Source organism: Lycium barbarum, chromosome 4 (assembly GCF_019175385.1).
Source record: "Lycium barbarum isolate Lr01 chromosome 4, ASM1917538v2, whole genome shotgun sequence".
Classification (NCBI taxonomy): domain Eukaryota; kingdom Viridiplantae; phylum Streptophyta; class Magnoliopsida; order Solanales; family Solanaceae; genus Lycium; species Lycium barbarum.
The window spans coordinates 47,288,405-47,303,919 of record NC_083340.1 but is presented as its reverse complement, the minus strand read 5'-3'; the positions used below and the strand labels follow the sequence as shown (position 1 = coordinate 47,303,919).

At 37.5% G+C, this 15,515-nt stretch overlaps 1 protein-coding gene across 1 annotated transcript; it reads left to right on the top strand.

The window, feature by feature from the left end:
* Positions 1-13,477: 13,477 nt before the first annotated feature.
* Positions 13,478-13,804, top strand: LOC132637466 (uncharacterized). The gene has a single exon (XM_060354546.1). The coding sequence runs from the start codon at positions 13,478-13,480 to the stop codon at positions 13,802-13,804; it is 327 nt and encodes a 108-aa protein (XP_060210529.1).
* The last annotated feature ends 1,711 nt before the right edge of the window (positions 13,805-15,515 follow it).

The window sequence follows — 15,515 nt, the reverse complement described above, 5'->3', positions numbered from 1 at the left end:
TTACATACTCGGTATGTTATTTCGTACTGACGTCCCTTTTACCGGGGGCACTGTTGACACCTAAATTTGGCCCTCCAATAATGTTATTTAATTATTCAGAGTTCTTGAATCGCAAATGAAGTGAAACGTGTATTTTACAAATAACAATGATTTTTACATAATTATTTCTATAACATTTTGCCATTTCATTTGGAAAAATAGTTTCAAATATATATTGCAGGTCATTTTAAATGTTCTGTATATTTTTCTATACGAATGAAGTGTATTTGTCAAAATTAACTCAAAATAGTTAGAAACAATCATTCAATTTGATTGTCTAAATTAATAATACCAAATTGACAAGTATTTTACTCGTTTAATTCAATAAAATTGATTAATTAATTAAGATAATCAATTGCATCTCAATTTTATGATTTATTTGGCTATATTTGCATTTAATTCCAAAATTGACTACTATTTGTTTTTTCTGACAAATGGTTTGAGTTAGTTGCGGCTATAATTGAAATAGACAATTGTTTGTTGTGTTCTAATTGAGGTTATAATTGCAATAATTAATTTATCTGATGCATTTGGTCACACTTGAAAAGGTTTAATCGGTTTTAATTTGGCCATAATTAAAATGGTTAATTAATTGTCCCCTTGTAAAATCGGCTATTTGTGTTTGTAGAAGAGGGTTTCTTCTATGAAACCTAGCCGCCACCAGCACCTTCTCTTTCCACCGCGTTAGCATTTCCAAGAATGGCAAAAGTACAGATGTATGTCGCCTTTTCGCAAGCCTGGCATGGCCAATTAGGGAAAACATTTAATGTTTGCCTTTTTTTTCTACCAAATCTCAGCCAAACGAGGTATAATCCTCCTCATCTCTTACTTTTTTGCTAATAAAAGTCAAACGAGTACAAGTTCCTGAATGGAATTTGTCTCTTTGCAATTTCAAATTGTTGATTCCTATTGGCTCACTGAGTTTGTGCGGGATTAAAGAGGAGTCCCTAAAGAAATTCAGTCCCACATCGAGTTTCAACAGAAAAATTAGGGTTTTGGGATTTTATATAATGAACCCCACCCATCAACACAAGAGACACCTTACAAGTCTCAAATTAGAGCAAAATACCTAATTTAACTAGGGATTTAGCAATTTTTGCTGAAACCTTTAACTAATTAGGTTTAAGTGTAAAAATTTAATTCTTTCTTTGTGGCTGAGTTTCGAGGAGGAGCAAGGATTTCAACTCCAAATCTCGATCAGGGCTGCGCATAAGAAAGGTAAATGATCTTCCTTTCTTTATTTTCCTTTTTTTTTCTGTATTTTAGTTTGTCTGTATTTATGTGTTGTTTAGCGCAGTGTTAATTAGTTGTTGGTATGCGTTGTTAGTAGTTTAGCTTTCATATGCTTATCTGTTTAGTGAAATTTAAGTAGTAAAGTGTTTGTTTCTTTTCTGATTAGCGTTAATGTAGTTAGTTAAATGTTGTTTGCTTATATAGATTAGAGATAAATGATAGCAGTAGAGGTACTAGTAACATATTAACCAGTTCATGATTTAAAATTGGTAGAATAGAACCCTTGCTAGGCCCATTTAAAGGTATAAATGAGAATTCACTTGTCAAGTTAAGTAAATAATCATTAGGAGGGGATTAGTATATCTTACAGTAACTTTAAAAGGTTTCAAAAACCTTGTTAATGCAAGTAACACCCTAGTGGAATTCAGAACATCTTTTTGTTGAAGAGTAATTAAGCATAAACTAAGTTTAACAGGTCTAGATAGGCTCAAGTTAATGATTGTTTATGATAAATCTTGCTGCTATGATTCCTCCCTAGCTAAATGATAATGAAATCCTGGTTATGTTCAGTACTTACTTGTTCATTGAGATGCCATCATATGTATGGCTTAGTATTAATTGTTGTTTGGATCAATGCATGTCTAGCCATGTCATTTATGTGATTAGCATGCCTCTATATTGCTTAAAGTCTGAGTACTGTCCAAATATATGTTTGTTGGAAATTTATTGGATCACTAGCATGAAGAGAAATTGACTGTGTTTGACCCTGTTTAGCTATGTGTCACAAAGATACTCATAGGTTAACTTCTTTCCTTTTAAATATAATCACCTATATGTCTGCTGACTCAAATATGAATCTGTCCAAGTGTTTACTTCTGATGTTAATATGTGTGCATTAAAATAACTCAACATGACAGTTCTGCCTAATTAGTCAATTTATATGCATTGATAACAGATATAGGGACTTTTTGACATATGAAACCAACATGAATATCCATGCCTATGTATATATTTTGCTTTGGTTAGTCAACACTGTCTAAAGTCAGCTTGTCCTGTATTGAGGTTAAATTTGTATTCCTATGTTTATGTGGAACCACATCATGGATTAGGCCAAACTTTGAAGCCTATTTTGTGTTCCTCTGTGTATTTGTCAACTTGGTAAATGACATCATTTGTGCAATACTCTATGTACCTGTATGGATAAGCTGTTACTTTAAATACAAAACAATGTTAATTCTCACTCTTGTCATGTCCCTTTTTTAAACAAGTTATGATTACGATTAGGTTGGAATTCATGGAAATCAAGATTTATGATAATGTCAGTCACGTTAGGTAGTTTGTGCTAAGTCCTAAGCCTACCATTTGTATTATCATGTATTTCTACGATTTTGTGCATAAAAGGATTTATCCCCTCTGCCAAGTGTGTGTGTGTGAAGAGAATAAGCTATGAGTTTGGAGTTTGATTTCCTATTTGACTAAACTGACCAAGCATGTACCCCTTTTTGATATGATTAAACTGAATTAGAACCATATAGGGTAAAAAAAATGGGATGGCACATGATCACATAAGTGTTAAAACATTAAAAAAGCTTAAGAGGTTGTCACTTGGATGTGATAGGGCAAGAGTGACTTACCTAGGGCTAGAGAAAGATAAGGAAAGACTTTGAGTAAATTTACTCAGTCTAGTACTATTGTTCCTAGGCTACTAGGGTTCCGCTGTGTTGAATCACACTCCTATGGGACCCGCTAAATCTCCAGTAAAGGGATAAGGAGAAATACTGCATCAAGATAACTTGCAAAATGAAAATGATGAGGTTTGGGTGCAAATATGGCACTATACATGTTCAGTTATATGTTCTTCTTGGCATTTCTGTTTTGTACCCTGCCCTTGTTGCTCTAAGGTTATGGAGTTAATGAACTAAAGTGTTGTCCCTCTAAGACAATATGAATCATGTCATTTTGTCATCTTTCATGCTTAATACATTCCCCAAAGTAATCTGAATTTGCTTATGTCTTTCCCCCAAATATGAGTATACTGAATTTGAATGAGTATGAGTCTCATACAGTATGCATGCAGTTTAAGATTAGATTTGAGAAGTTGCTGTATTTGGTGGGCTACATTGTCCATCCTCTTCTTTTTCTCTTTATGACTTAATATGCTACAGCTATGGTATACACCAGATATACAAGACATAGGCCCTTTATATACCTCAGTATATATCGAGGTGTATATCGTGTATACTCGTGGTGAATCATAATAGTGTTGGGAAGAGTAAGATTGGGTTTGAATAAATTTGGGCTTGCCTTATTGAATAGTATCATTATATGGCTAATTGGGGCTTTGTCTTGCCTATTTCTTATATTGGGCCTTTATTTGTTCTCCTTTTTAACACCTGGGCCTATTATTTCCTTTCCTTATTATGACTGGCCTGCCTCTCCTCTTGCTCGTTGAGTCTTTTTACGTATTCACTGAATGTACATTAGGCATATATTTGTATGCATGATTATGAATGAATGCGTTTAAATTGCTTATATTTCATGCTAAGTGAATTATTAAGTTTAGGTGCTCTCTAACCACATATTTCCTTTCCCCCTCCTTTGTTTTGCATGGAAATACGACATGGGCCATTCAGGAAATTCCTTCATGATCCATTGGGCCCAACATTCCTATTTCTTTTATCGAGTCTGCATAATAGAAAGCTCATTCATGGGTGAAAATGACAACTAGTGGGCTTCGGTGGGCCCACTAGCCTAACTTTTTCTCCTTTCATTTTTATAAATTACATATGTACATGTATGTAAAGAGTGCTTATATAATTATTGGAACCCAAATGGTTAGGACTTAAGACATCGCATAAAATAGATAGGGAAGCTTGCAAAAATGATTTTCTAAACTTAGATTTAATAAAGAATGGATGATGCATGAAAACATAGCAAAAGATTTTCTTTAAACTTGATAAAATCTTTGTAAATTGGAAGAAAAACACGGGATATATGTATACAGGTGTACTGGTTTCAAAGTAAAAAAGAAAACGAAAATTATTTTGATCTTTGTTTTAAAGATAAAAAATTGCACTTAGAAGAAACTGAGACTGATTTCAACATGAGTAAGTGTTGTAAATGGATTTAAAAAACCTTGAGTGACTTAAGGATTTTTTACAAATCTTTTGGGCCCAAGCCCAAGCTTGAGTGTAACGACCCTTCCGATCGTTATGGGATTTTAGGACTCCATTGGGAATTCCGAGGCCACGGGTGTATTCGTAGGGCGTCTTTTTGTATGTATACATATTTTGTGTTGTGTTTTGAGGCCTTGGATGAAATGCAGGGTGATAGGGGGAAAACTGGACAAAAGCCGACCTCACTACCCAAAATGGACCGCTATAGCGGTGGGACTACCGCTGCGGCAATACCGCTATAGCGGTGCCTCGACCACTGCAAGCGGCTATTCATTTCTTTGGTGGCCGCTGTGGCGGACGGTGGACTGCTATGGCGGTACAACTATAGCGTGAACCGACCGCCATAGCGGTCAGGCGGGATAGTTAGGGACCGCTATAGCGGTCATTTGACCGCTATAGCGGGACTGCTGCAGCGGCGGAGCGACCGCCGCAGCGTTCAACGGGAAGCAGTAGCCGGGTTTTTAATGCCTTAGTTTTTTTTTCTTATTCATAACACCCCAACACATTTCCCAACAAACACTTAGAGAGAATTTTCAAGCTAGGGAAAGACAACCTTGTGAGGTTCCATTGCTTTTCATTCTATCATTCCTTTCCCCTTCATTATTGTAATCATCTCCATGGGTCTTTAATGGTGAAATTAAAATAGAAACCCTAGAATATTAACAAACCTTCTAAACTTGATGGGTTATGATTATTATCGCTTAGTTATCATCTAAATGCATTGGTTAGTTGCTCTTGATCATAAATTGAACAGTTAGAGACATAAACTAAGTGATTGGAGACCTAGGGTTCTATAAAAATGGTGTATTTGCCATAGAAAACTGTTGTATTGGAAATTTTTGATAGAATGTGGTAGAAATTGATGGGTTATGAATATTAGGGGCTTTTGATAGGTTGTCTGTCACCTAGAAAATCATCCACCCTTAGAATTAGGAGAGGGAAGGGTATTTCTTGCCTTGGTATTTGCAAATTGAGCAATGTGACTCATTGAGTCTTCTATTTCTAGACCATGAATGTATTGAGTCTTTGAGGAAAGGAAAGGCTGTGGCAGAGTGACAGGCATTGTTCCAGCTCTACTCTGAGGTAGGTTACGGTTTACTTGAGTTAGACTTTGGTTAGTTAAATGTATGTTTGTGATTTCATTAGGAGAAAGCATGCCTAGTCTTCATTACATGATATTGTGTGGTTAAGCTCCTATATGTTTGTGATTGAACGTTGTGTAGGCTTCATGCCATTTTTCCTGTGTGTTGATTCTGCAGTGAATGTATTGTGATGAGAAGCTAATATGATTTTCTCGACGGTATTGTGACATGAAATTATGATTTGAGTATTGATATTGAGGAGGTAAGAAACCTTGATATGTCCCGCGTCCGAGGTTCGTTCCGGAGCGGAGGTTTGTGCTCGGGTCCGAGAAGTATTTCGGAACGAGTGGTACATGGACACCATGGGTCCCCTGCAGGTCATGACTACTGAGCAATGACATCAGTTAGCATGTGTGTACAGTGAGTGTGGTCGTCGTGGTATCTTATTTCTGTTGTGGATTACGTGATTGTGATTCTTGACATTCTTGGTGATTTGATTGTGATTATCCTTGGTTAGCTTACTGTGGTTTATTGATACACATGTCTATTGATTGGCTTTTTTATTCTATTGATTTTATGAAATATGCATGATACTAATCTTAGTCGGCCTATGATATCTACCAATACATAGTGTTTGTACTGATACTACCTTGCTGCATTCTTTTGAGTGCAGATTGTGATACAGAGACTGCTACCCGCCCTCACATCTAGCCTGTAGGACGTTTGCTGATAGTTTTAGGGTGAGCTTCTTCCCATGCCAGGCCGCCCGAAGATCTTCTTCCTACGACGTTTTTTCTTGTTCTTGACATTATGGATATTTATGAGTCAGATTTCATTCCTTAGACATGTTTTAGATTAGAGTCCTGTACGATGACTTTTGGATTTTGGGAATTTTGTAATAGTTAGAACTTCTGCACTTATATTCAGTATTTCATGGCATGACTTATTTTGTTCATTTGATGTTTGAATGAGTAATAACTAATTAACTTGGTTAATATAAAATCGAATTTGAATTGATAGATGTCTTGTGTGTGGGTTCAACCAATAGGATTTAGTTGGGTGCCAGTCATGGCGGGTTGAGTCGTAACATACTATGATAGATACCAAGATGTGACACCTTATGGAGCCTAAGTCTCGTTAGTATAGCCACGCTAAAATCCGAAGTACTAGCCGTCGAGCTCATTACCATGTACTGGTTGAAGAGAATGAATCTGGCATAGCTAAAAATTGGCTATGCTACATATGCAAGGTGCACATGTTCGATCTCCATGAATCTACCAACCTATTATGCACATTTAGTTGCCCGCTGTGCACGATATTACATTGAGGATGATGTGGAAATCATGGAGAAATGAAAATGCTCAAGAAGGCAAAGGGACTAGGTCTTAGTGGTGCTGAAAAAGAAGATGACTCTTAGTTAAAGACTCAAATTCTTTGTCTAGACCCACTAATCCTTAGTTCTTGAGCCCCTCTTAGTCCCCTTGAATATCTGACCCTTTGTATTCCATCGCTTAATGACTATGGCACTCATGGCAGTTTAAGCATCATATTTTGTACTGACTAAGTCTACTATGTTTTTCATATGCTTAATCTAATCTGGGCAAGTACTCTGATTTGTGCAATGATCTTAATACTTGTTGTTACTATTCTTGTTTATGTTGTGTTGCCCTAGTGGCCATGGGTTAATGCTACTGAACTTCTTTTTTGCTTATGATACTTTTGTTACTCTTTTCAATGATGCCAGAAGGGGAAAGAAAATAAAGGGGTGGGAAAGGGAGGAATAATGATGTGAGAGAGATAGTTTGTCATCTTCAAAAAGAGGGAAAATAACTATATGTATGTTTTGATGATTGTCAAACCTGGTGAAACAAGAGAGAACGATAAACTCGGTCCTCAATATGGCCTCTCCATACATCTCACAGTCTCAAGAATATAATCGATATATGTGAGAGAGACATGTGCGAAAGATAAAGGGAACTGTGAAAAAGGGAAAGAGGACTACAAGATGGGCAAGTGAAGGACTGATCTGCAGGGGGAACAACTGGGAATCTGGTTCTCAGGGGGAACTGTAACGACCCATTTGGTCGTTATAGTCTTTCCGACACTTTCGCCCCTTTTTGAACTTGGTTAGCTCACTTTTGACCTGAGGGGACCGTTGACACGCTTCCTGAGGTGTCTAGATTTGATTCGGGCGACTTTTTGTGGAATTTGGGCTTTAAGCGAAAAAGAGTTGACTCAAAGTTGATTTTTGGATAAACAGACCTTTTTTGAAAATCTGTTGATTTCGAGAGGTCCGGATGGTCATTTTAAACTTTTGTGTATATCTGGTTCAGTTCCTAATACACTTGGATGCATTTTGGGACTTGTGGTTGGGAAGTTGGAAATGAGGCATCGGGGTTTGACTCGGTCAACGAGACCTCCGGTGGAAATTTTAAGGCCACGTTCGTAGCGTGTTTTTATGTGGGTATGTGTATGTGGTTTGTGAGCAGATGACCTCAGGAGTTGGCCGGGATTTCAGTTGAGACTTTGAAAATATTTGGGATTCTGGTACCTGGTGTCCGCCAGGGCGGCACCAGTACCGTCCCAATGGCACCGCTGTAGCGGCGTGGTGGCTGCTGCTTACTTTTTCCTGACGGTCCTGACAGTCTGAGTGGTTTTCAGGGCGGTGGCACCATGGCGGTTCCGAATCTGCCGTAACGGTATCAGGCCTGTTATTTTTCATTAAGTGTGTATTAAAAGCCCTTAGTCTATCATTTATCACCATTATGAAAATTGAGCTCTTGGGAACTGTTCTAGAAGATTCTTGGGGAAGATTCTTGGTGGTAAGTCCTTCTAATCTCCTTACTAATTCATTATTCCTAATCATCTTAGAATTCCTCTTTCCTTATTAGTTCCTTAGTAATGGAAGATAAATAGTGGATTTAATAGATATTCTACCTAGGCTTTTAAATAATGAAATTAATTGAGTTATGCTAGATTATGATGTATCTAAGGTTGTTAATCATAGATCTTCCATTATTAGTATTGAATCCATGAATCTAAGAGTTGGGGTTTATACCCAAAATTGGGGGTTTTGCTTGAATTTCGAAATTGGATGAATCCTTGAGTTAATTTAGCAATTAGTTGATGGGTTTTGATCACCTAGTGTTTAATTGGATATTTTAACCCTTAATTTTCCGTTTTGTCCTTGTGGGCCCTATTTTCCCTAATTCTAGGGTTGGTTTTGACCTAATTTGAATGATAGCAATATAGGTATCGATCTTCATGATTTCTAAGACTTCTTTGATCTTGAGGCTCAGCAAAAGGGCAAGGCTAAAGTGTGATTGTCGGTGTAGCGAAGCATATATTTAGATGATATTATTGGAGACAACATGTAAACCTTCAAATACTTGGGTTGGATATTGTCTTAGGTTGGGCCCTGTTGTGTGATTGGTGTTAGCCACCCCGTTGTGTTGTGACTTGATTATTCTATTGTGTTGGCTTGATGCCACGTGTTGATAGTTGATATTGGGAACAGTTGTTCCATCTTGATTGTGATATGATAGTACCTTACTTGTTGATGTCGATATGAGAATAAAGTTCTATATAACTTGTGTAGTCTCTCATGAAATTGTTGGCGTACCCATATTTGGTACTTGTGATATTGATTTAATTATTGATGTTGACACATACATTGCACGCATTCTCATCCTTCATAATATATTGTTGATACATTGATGATATTTGATGAAACACTGTGATGAGCTGGGCTCGGTTTGGATGAGAGATGTGAGAGTCTGATATCCGATGTTTGTCCCGGAATCATAAATTGAGTGAGTGCATGGACTTTGTGGGTCCCCCAGGGTGATGCTGATGAAAATCCTCCGTGGGCGAAGATCCGAAGTCTCGTCTTTTTTTGGGCAAAGATCCGGGACGAGTAGCACTTAGACTTCGCGAATCACTTTAGGTTGTGCTACCGAGAAGGGGAGGTATTCCGTCCGGAGTACATGTGTACACAACATTGCATGGAATTGCATTTTCATTCATACATTATTGTATTGCATTGCATCATGGCTTATATTATGATGATTTGGTGTTTTGCTTGTGATGTTGGTTTCAGATTGGACATATTGAGACTTGGCACATTTGGGTTTAGATGCTCTACTTAGGCGATGACGTGTACTTGGTTCCGATTATGTTTGACTTATACTTATTGATTTATCTGCCTATCTTGCTTTATTGTTTGGATTATGTTAGCTATACTTAGTCAGCCTATGGTACCTAGCAGTACTGTAGTTTTGCGCTGACCTGCACTTGTTGTATTCTTTTATGAGTGCAGAGTTTCAGGTTGGGTCTTTTTCCGTCTCCCGTGGCTGATAGTCGCTGTTAGGACTGGTTTGAGTTTACAGGGTGAGTGCAGAGTTTATGAGTGCAGAGTTTCAGGTTGGGTCTTCTTCCGTCTCCCGTGGCTGATAGTCGCTGTCAGGACTGCTTTGAGTTTACAGGGTGAGCACGAGACGTTCGCTGCCTTGAAGACTCCTCTTATTATGTCATACTTTTCCATTCTGAGACATAGACAAATTAGATGTACCATTATATTCTAGACTTGTATATTTTCATTTAGATGCTCTTGTATGGCTTAGACCAACCCCTGGTGTATTTCTTATTTCCACACTATCTTCTATATTAGTATTATAAGACTTACGTGATTATTCTCTTCCGCTTAATTGACTTATTTATTTATATCTTTATTTACGTTGGGTTGAGGGTTCACTTACCAAGGTGGAAAAGGTAAGTGCCTGCAAGGTTTAGGCAAATTGGGTCGTGACAAGTTGGTATCAGAGCCCTAGGTTACCCGGTCTATAATACAAGAGCATGTCAAGTAGAGTCTCGTGGATCAGTACGATGAGCTCCGTATTTATCTGCAAGAGGTTACAGGGCATTTAGGAAATCTCACTCTCTTTGATCCTTTCGTGCTACTTTATTCTAATTAGTATCTAGAACAATCAAATTGGTATCTGACTCTTATCTCTTCTCTTACAGATGGTGAGGACTCGAGCTACTATAGCCCGAGGTCAGGTGCCAGAGCCCGCAGCCATGACTGGCACTCGAGGGTGAGCGACAACTCGAGGATGCGGCAGAGCTAGAAGCCACGGGGCTGCTCCAGCCAGGGCAGGGCTCTTGTGGTATTATTAATGCTGGTGGTATTATTAATGATTAAGACTATGATGTCATCGTTGGTATGGATTAGCTTCATAGATACCATGCAGTAGTGGATTATAGGTCAAAACGTGTGACCTTTATAGCTCCTTCATTTTCACACATCATTGTTCAAGGTGAAAGATCATTGATATCTAATATTATCTTCGCGGTTGTGGCAAGAAAGATGGTTAGTCAGGATTGTGAAGCTTATCTTGCTCATATATTTGATACGCACCTGGAAAGTCCAAGCCTTAAGGATATACCAGTTGTATATGAATTTCCTGATGTTTTCCCTGAAAATCTTCCTGGATTGCTCCCGGAAAGGGAAGTTGAATTTCCTATAGAGGTTATTCCGGTGCTACTCCTATTTCTATAACTCCTTACTGAAGGCTCCAGCAGAATTGAAGGAGTTGAAAATTCAATTGCAAGAACTTCTTGAGAAAGCTTTTATTCGCCCAAGTATTTCCCCTTGGGGAGCTCCTGTTTTATTTATGAAAAAGAAAGATGACACTCTTAGGCTTTGTATTGATTACTGGCAATTGAACAAGGTAACATTTAAGAATAAATATCCACTGCCTAGGATTGATGATTTATTTGACCAGCTAAAGGGTGCTAGCTTGTTCTCAAAAATTGACTTGAGGTCTGGGTATTATCAACTGCGGGAAAGTGAACAAGATGTCCCTAAAACTGCCTTTAGAACTCGATATGGTCATTATGAATTTTTGGTGATGCCATTCGGGTTGACGAATGCTCCTGCGGCATTCATGGATCTGATGAATCGTGTGTTCAAGCCTTATCTTGACCAATTTGTGGTGGTCTTTATAGATGATATTTTAATATATTCCAAGAATAGTGAAGATCATGAGAAGCATCTCCGGATTGTTTTGCAAATTTTGGAAGAGAAAAAGCTTTATGCTAAGCTTTCCAAATGTGAATTTTGGCTTGGTGAAGTGGCTTTTCTGGGACATGTTGTGTCAGCTGAAGGCGTGAAGGTGGATCCTAGTAAGATTCAAGCTATTGTTGAATGGAAACCGCCTAAAAGTCCAACTGAAGTAAGAAGTTTCTTGGGCTTAGCGGGATACTATAGAAGGTTTGTCAAAGGTTTCTCCATTATAGCTTCTCCTTTGACTAAACTCTTGAGGAAGGATGTCAAGTTCGTATGGGATGACAACTGCCAAGAGAGCTTTGAAAAGCTCAAATCCTTATTGACACAAGCTCCTATACTTACTCTACCAACTAAAGGGAAAGAGTATGTGATATATAGTGATGCTTCTCATCATGGTTTGGGTTGTGTCCTGATGCAGGAAGCGAAATTGGTTGCGTAGGCCTCTCAAAAACTGAAACCACATGAATTGAACTATCCTACTCATGACCTTGAGCTTGTTGCCATAGTGTTTGCTTTGAAAATTTGGAGGCATTACTTATATGGAGAAAAGTGTCACATATTTACTGATCATAAGAGTTTGAAGTACTTGGGTACTCAGAAAGAGTTGAATTTGAGACAACGTAGATGGCTTGAACTCATTAAAGATTATGATTGCACGATTGATTATCATCCGGGTAAAGCCAATGTGGTAGCAGATGCTCTAAGTCGCAAAGCCTTTGCTAGTTTATCTCTAAGTCCTTTGCCTTTGTTTCTTGAATTAAGAGCCATGAATGCTTGCCTTGCATTTAAGTTTGATGGCTCTATTGTTGCTAGTTTGCAAGTCAAGCCTGTTCTACTTGAACAACTGAAAGAAGCACAGAAGTTAGATGAGAAACTTGTGAAATTGATCAAAGAAGTTCAAACTGGAGAAAAACTTCATTTTAAATTAAGGGAGGATGGTGTTCTATTTTATCGAAATAGGTTATGTGTTCCTAAAGATGACAACTTAAGGAAATAAAGTCTGAATGAAGCACACACTTCACTTTATGCAATGCATCCTGGAGGTACTAAAATGTTCCAAACCATCAAAGAACAATATTGGTGGAATGGTATGAAGAAAGACATTGTGGAATTTATTTCTAAATGCTTAGTTTGTCAACAAATAAAGGCCGAGCATCAAGTCCCAACTAGTTTGTTACAACCCTTATCGATACTTGAGTGGAAATGAGAAAGAATAACTATGGACTTTGTTTCTGTACTTCCACGCACTCCAAGAAATCATGATGCAATTTGGGTTATAGTTGATAGACTAACCAAGAGTGCTCATTTATTGGCCATCAAAGTAGACTACCCACTTGAACGTTTAGCAGAATTGTACGTTGATGAGATTGTGAGGCTGCATGGAGTTCCTATTTCCATTGTATCTGACCGAGACCCGAGGTTTACATCCAGATTTTGGACTAGCTTGCAAGAAGATTTGGGCACTAGGTTGAACTTTAGTACTTCTTTCCATCCTCAGATAGACGGCCAGTCTGGGAGGGTAATTCAAATCTTGGAAGATATGCTTCGAGCTTGCATTATTGAATTTAAGGGTAGTTGGGACAGACACCTAGCCTTGATAGAATTTGCTTACAATAATAGCTGCTAATCCAGTATTGGCATGCCTCCTTATGAAGCATTATATGGGAGAAAATGTAGAACTCCTTTTTGTTGGAGTGAAGTTGGTGAAAGAAATTGGTTGGTCCTGAGATGTGCAACAAACTGAAGATAAAGTAAAAATCATCAAGGATCGTCTAAAAATTGCCTCGGATAGACAAAAGTCTTATGCTGATCTTAAGAGGCGTGAAATTGAACATCAAGTGGGAGATAAGGTATTTTTAACAGTTTCTCGATAGAAGATTATGAGATTTGGCCAAAAAGGAAAACTTAGTCCTCGATTTATTAGACCATATGAAGTACTTGAGAAAGTTGGTCCAGTTGCATATAAACTAGCTCTTCCACCGGAGTTAGATAAGATCCACAATGTCTTACATGTTTCTATGCTTAGAAGATATCGCTCAGATCTATCTCATGTTCTTCCTGTTGAATCCATTGAGGTCAGTCCTGACTTGACATATGAAGAAGAACCTATTCAAATCTTGGCGCGTGAGATAAAAGAGCTTAGAAACAAGAAAATTCCATTAGTAAAAGTCCTTTGGAGAAATCATTCTTGCGAAGAAGCTACCTGAGAACGAGAAGAGGATATGCGAATTCAATATCCCCATTTGTTTCGAGACTAGCATAAGGTAAATTTCGAGACGAAATTTCTTAAGGAGGAGAGAGTTGTAACACCCCAAAAGTTCTTTTAAGACTAATACTTGAATTTTTGATTGATCATATCTTTATAGTAAGGATATATTTACTTTGCACTCCCTATGTGAATTTGACGATATATGAAAATTTCTTACTTTAGATTGTGTTAATATTTACAAGGAAGTTTCGTGATGTTTTTATGTTTACCACTTATCATCCTCTTGATAAAGTTATTATGAAATACAATAGATATAGATAAGTTTGGGCAACCTTTGTTTTTTCCATCCTTATCTAAGTAGGATATATACCTTTTTGGGCTCTTATCCTCTCCACCACCTCCAATTTAGTTTTCCCTAAGAAAATAAAACCCAAAACGCCTCTCTACCCATCAAATTCTCCCACTAAATCAATCATCAAGACTTGTTTTGGTTGAGCCACAAACAACTCCACACGATTGAGGTAAGTTTAGAACCCGTTTCTGAACTAGACAGCTGTTAGTGTTTTCAGCATTATTCCTTGAATAAAGATTAGTTTTAAGTGATACAAGATGTTGTAGAAAGCTATTTCATAGCCCTAAAACCTTCGTTCGGGCTCCAAAACCTAGTTTTTCTTTTATTTACTCGAAAAGGGGTGATGAAGCACAGGGCAGGTGCTGCCCAGATTTCTATTTTGCAAACCCTACATGTAATACTGTTAGTATTTTGAGCATATCGTTTTGTACAAAACTGATATAGGAGTTATTTGAATTTTTTGAATCCCCAAGACATTTATCTACAACTTTCATTAAGGCCAAAAAGTTTATTTTTCCGTTTACCCCTTTGAAACTGAGCCACAATACAAGACAATAGTACTGTCCAGAATTCCTGTTTTGATAGTTTAGGGTGATTTTCGCTGATTTCATGTTTAGTTTTGACGTGGTAAAATCATTGAACTTAAAAAGATATTTGATTGTGTATTTAAGGTATATATGCTCTTGTACAAGCTAAGAGGAATTTTTTGACGAAATGGACTTTGGTTGGTCTATGGCGTAGATGATTTGAACTCCTCGAGTTGTGGTAGAACTTGTTGTATGGTAAAACACAAAGATTTGTGTATAAACCTAAATTTGAAATATCTTTACTTGCTGGAATTTTGAAGTATCTTGATGTGTTGTTTCCTTCCTCTTTATCCTATATCATTGTATGGTTATTATCTCAAGTATTGAAAAATATTCGCTAAATCGCCCACTTGTACAAATTGCTTGATCATTTTGCATTGTTTTTGGGACTTTGTCCTTCTTGTTGCAGTGACTTAGTGACCGATATCGGCATGCCTCTTGATTCGGATCTTGCCCATCTTGACTTTGGATTTACATTTCGTCTTGATAATGGACTTTTGTCCATTTTTTAGTATGAGTGGAAAGCCACTTTCAACATGGCTCTTAATTCTCTTGATTATTGGGTTTCGACCCTAGTTGATTTGGGGCTTTGGGCCATATTGATATTTATTGTGCTTGATGTGATGGCATGACGTACGTATTGGGAAAAATTGGTTATTTGACAAACTCTCTTAAATTGATTTATAATATTTCTTGACACTTGAGCCTTCGAATATTGATTTCGCCATTGGAAACTCTTCAAGGTTTTGATATTTGATACTCGATATACT

Excerpts from the sequence above, each read along its gene's own strand:
- LOC132637466 (XM_060354546.1), top strand. The coding sequence starts at position 13,478 with ATGAGATTTGGCCAAAAAGGAAAACTTAGTCCTCGATTTATTAGACCA.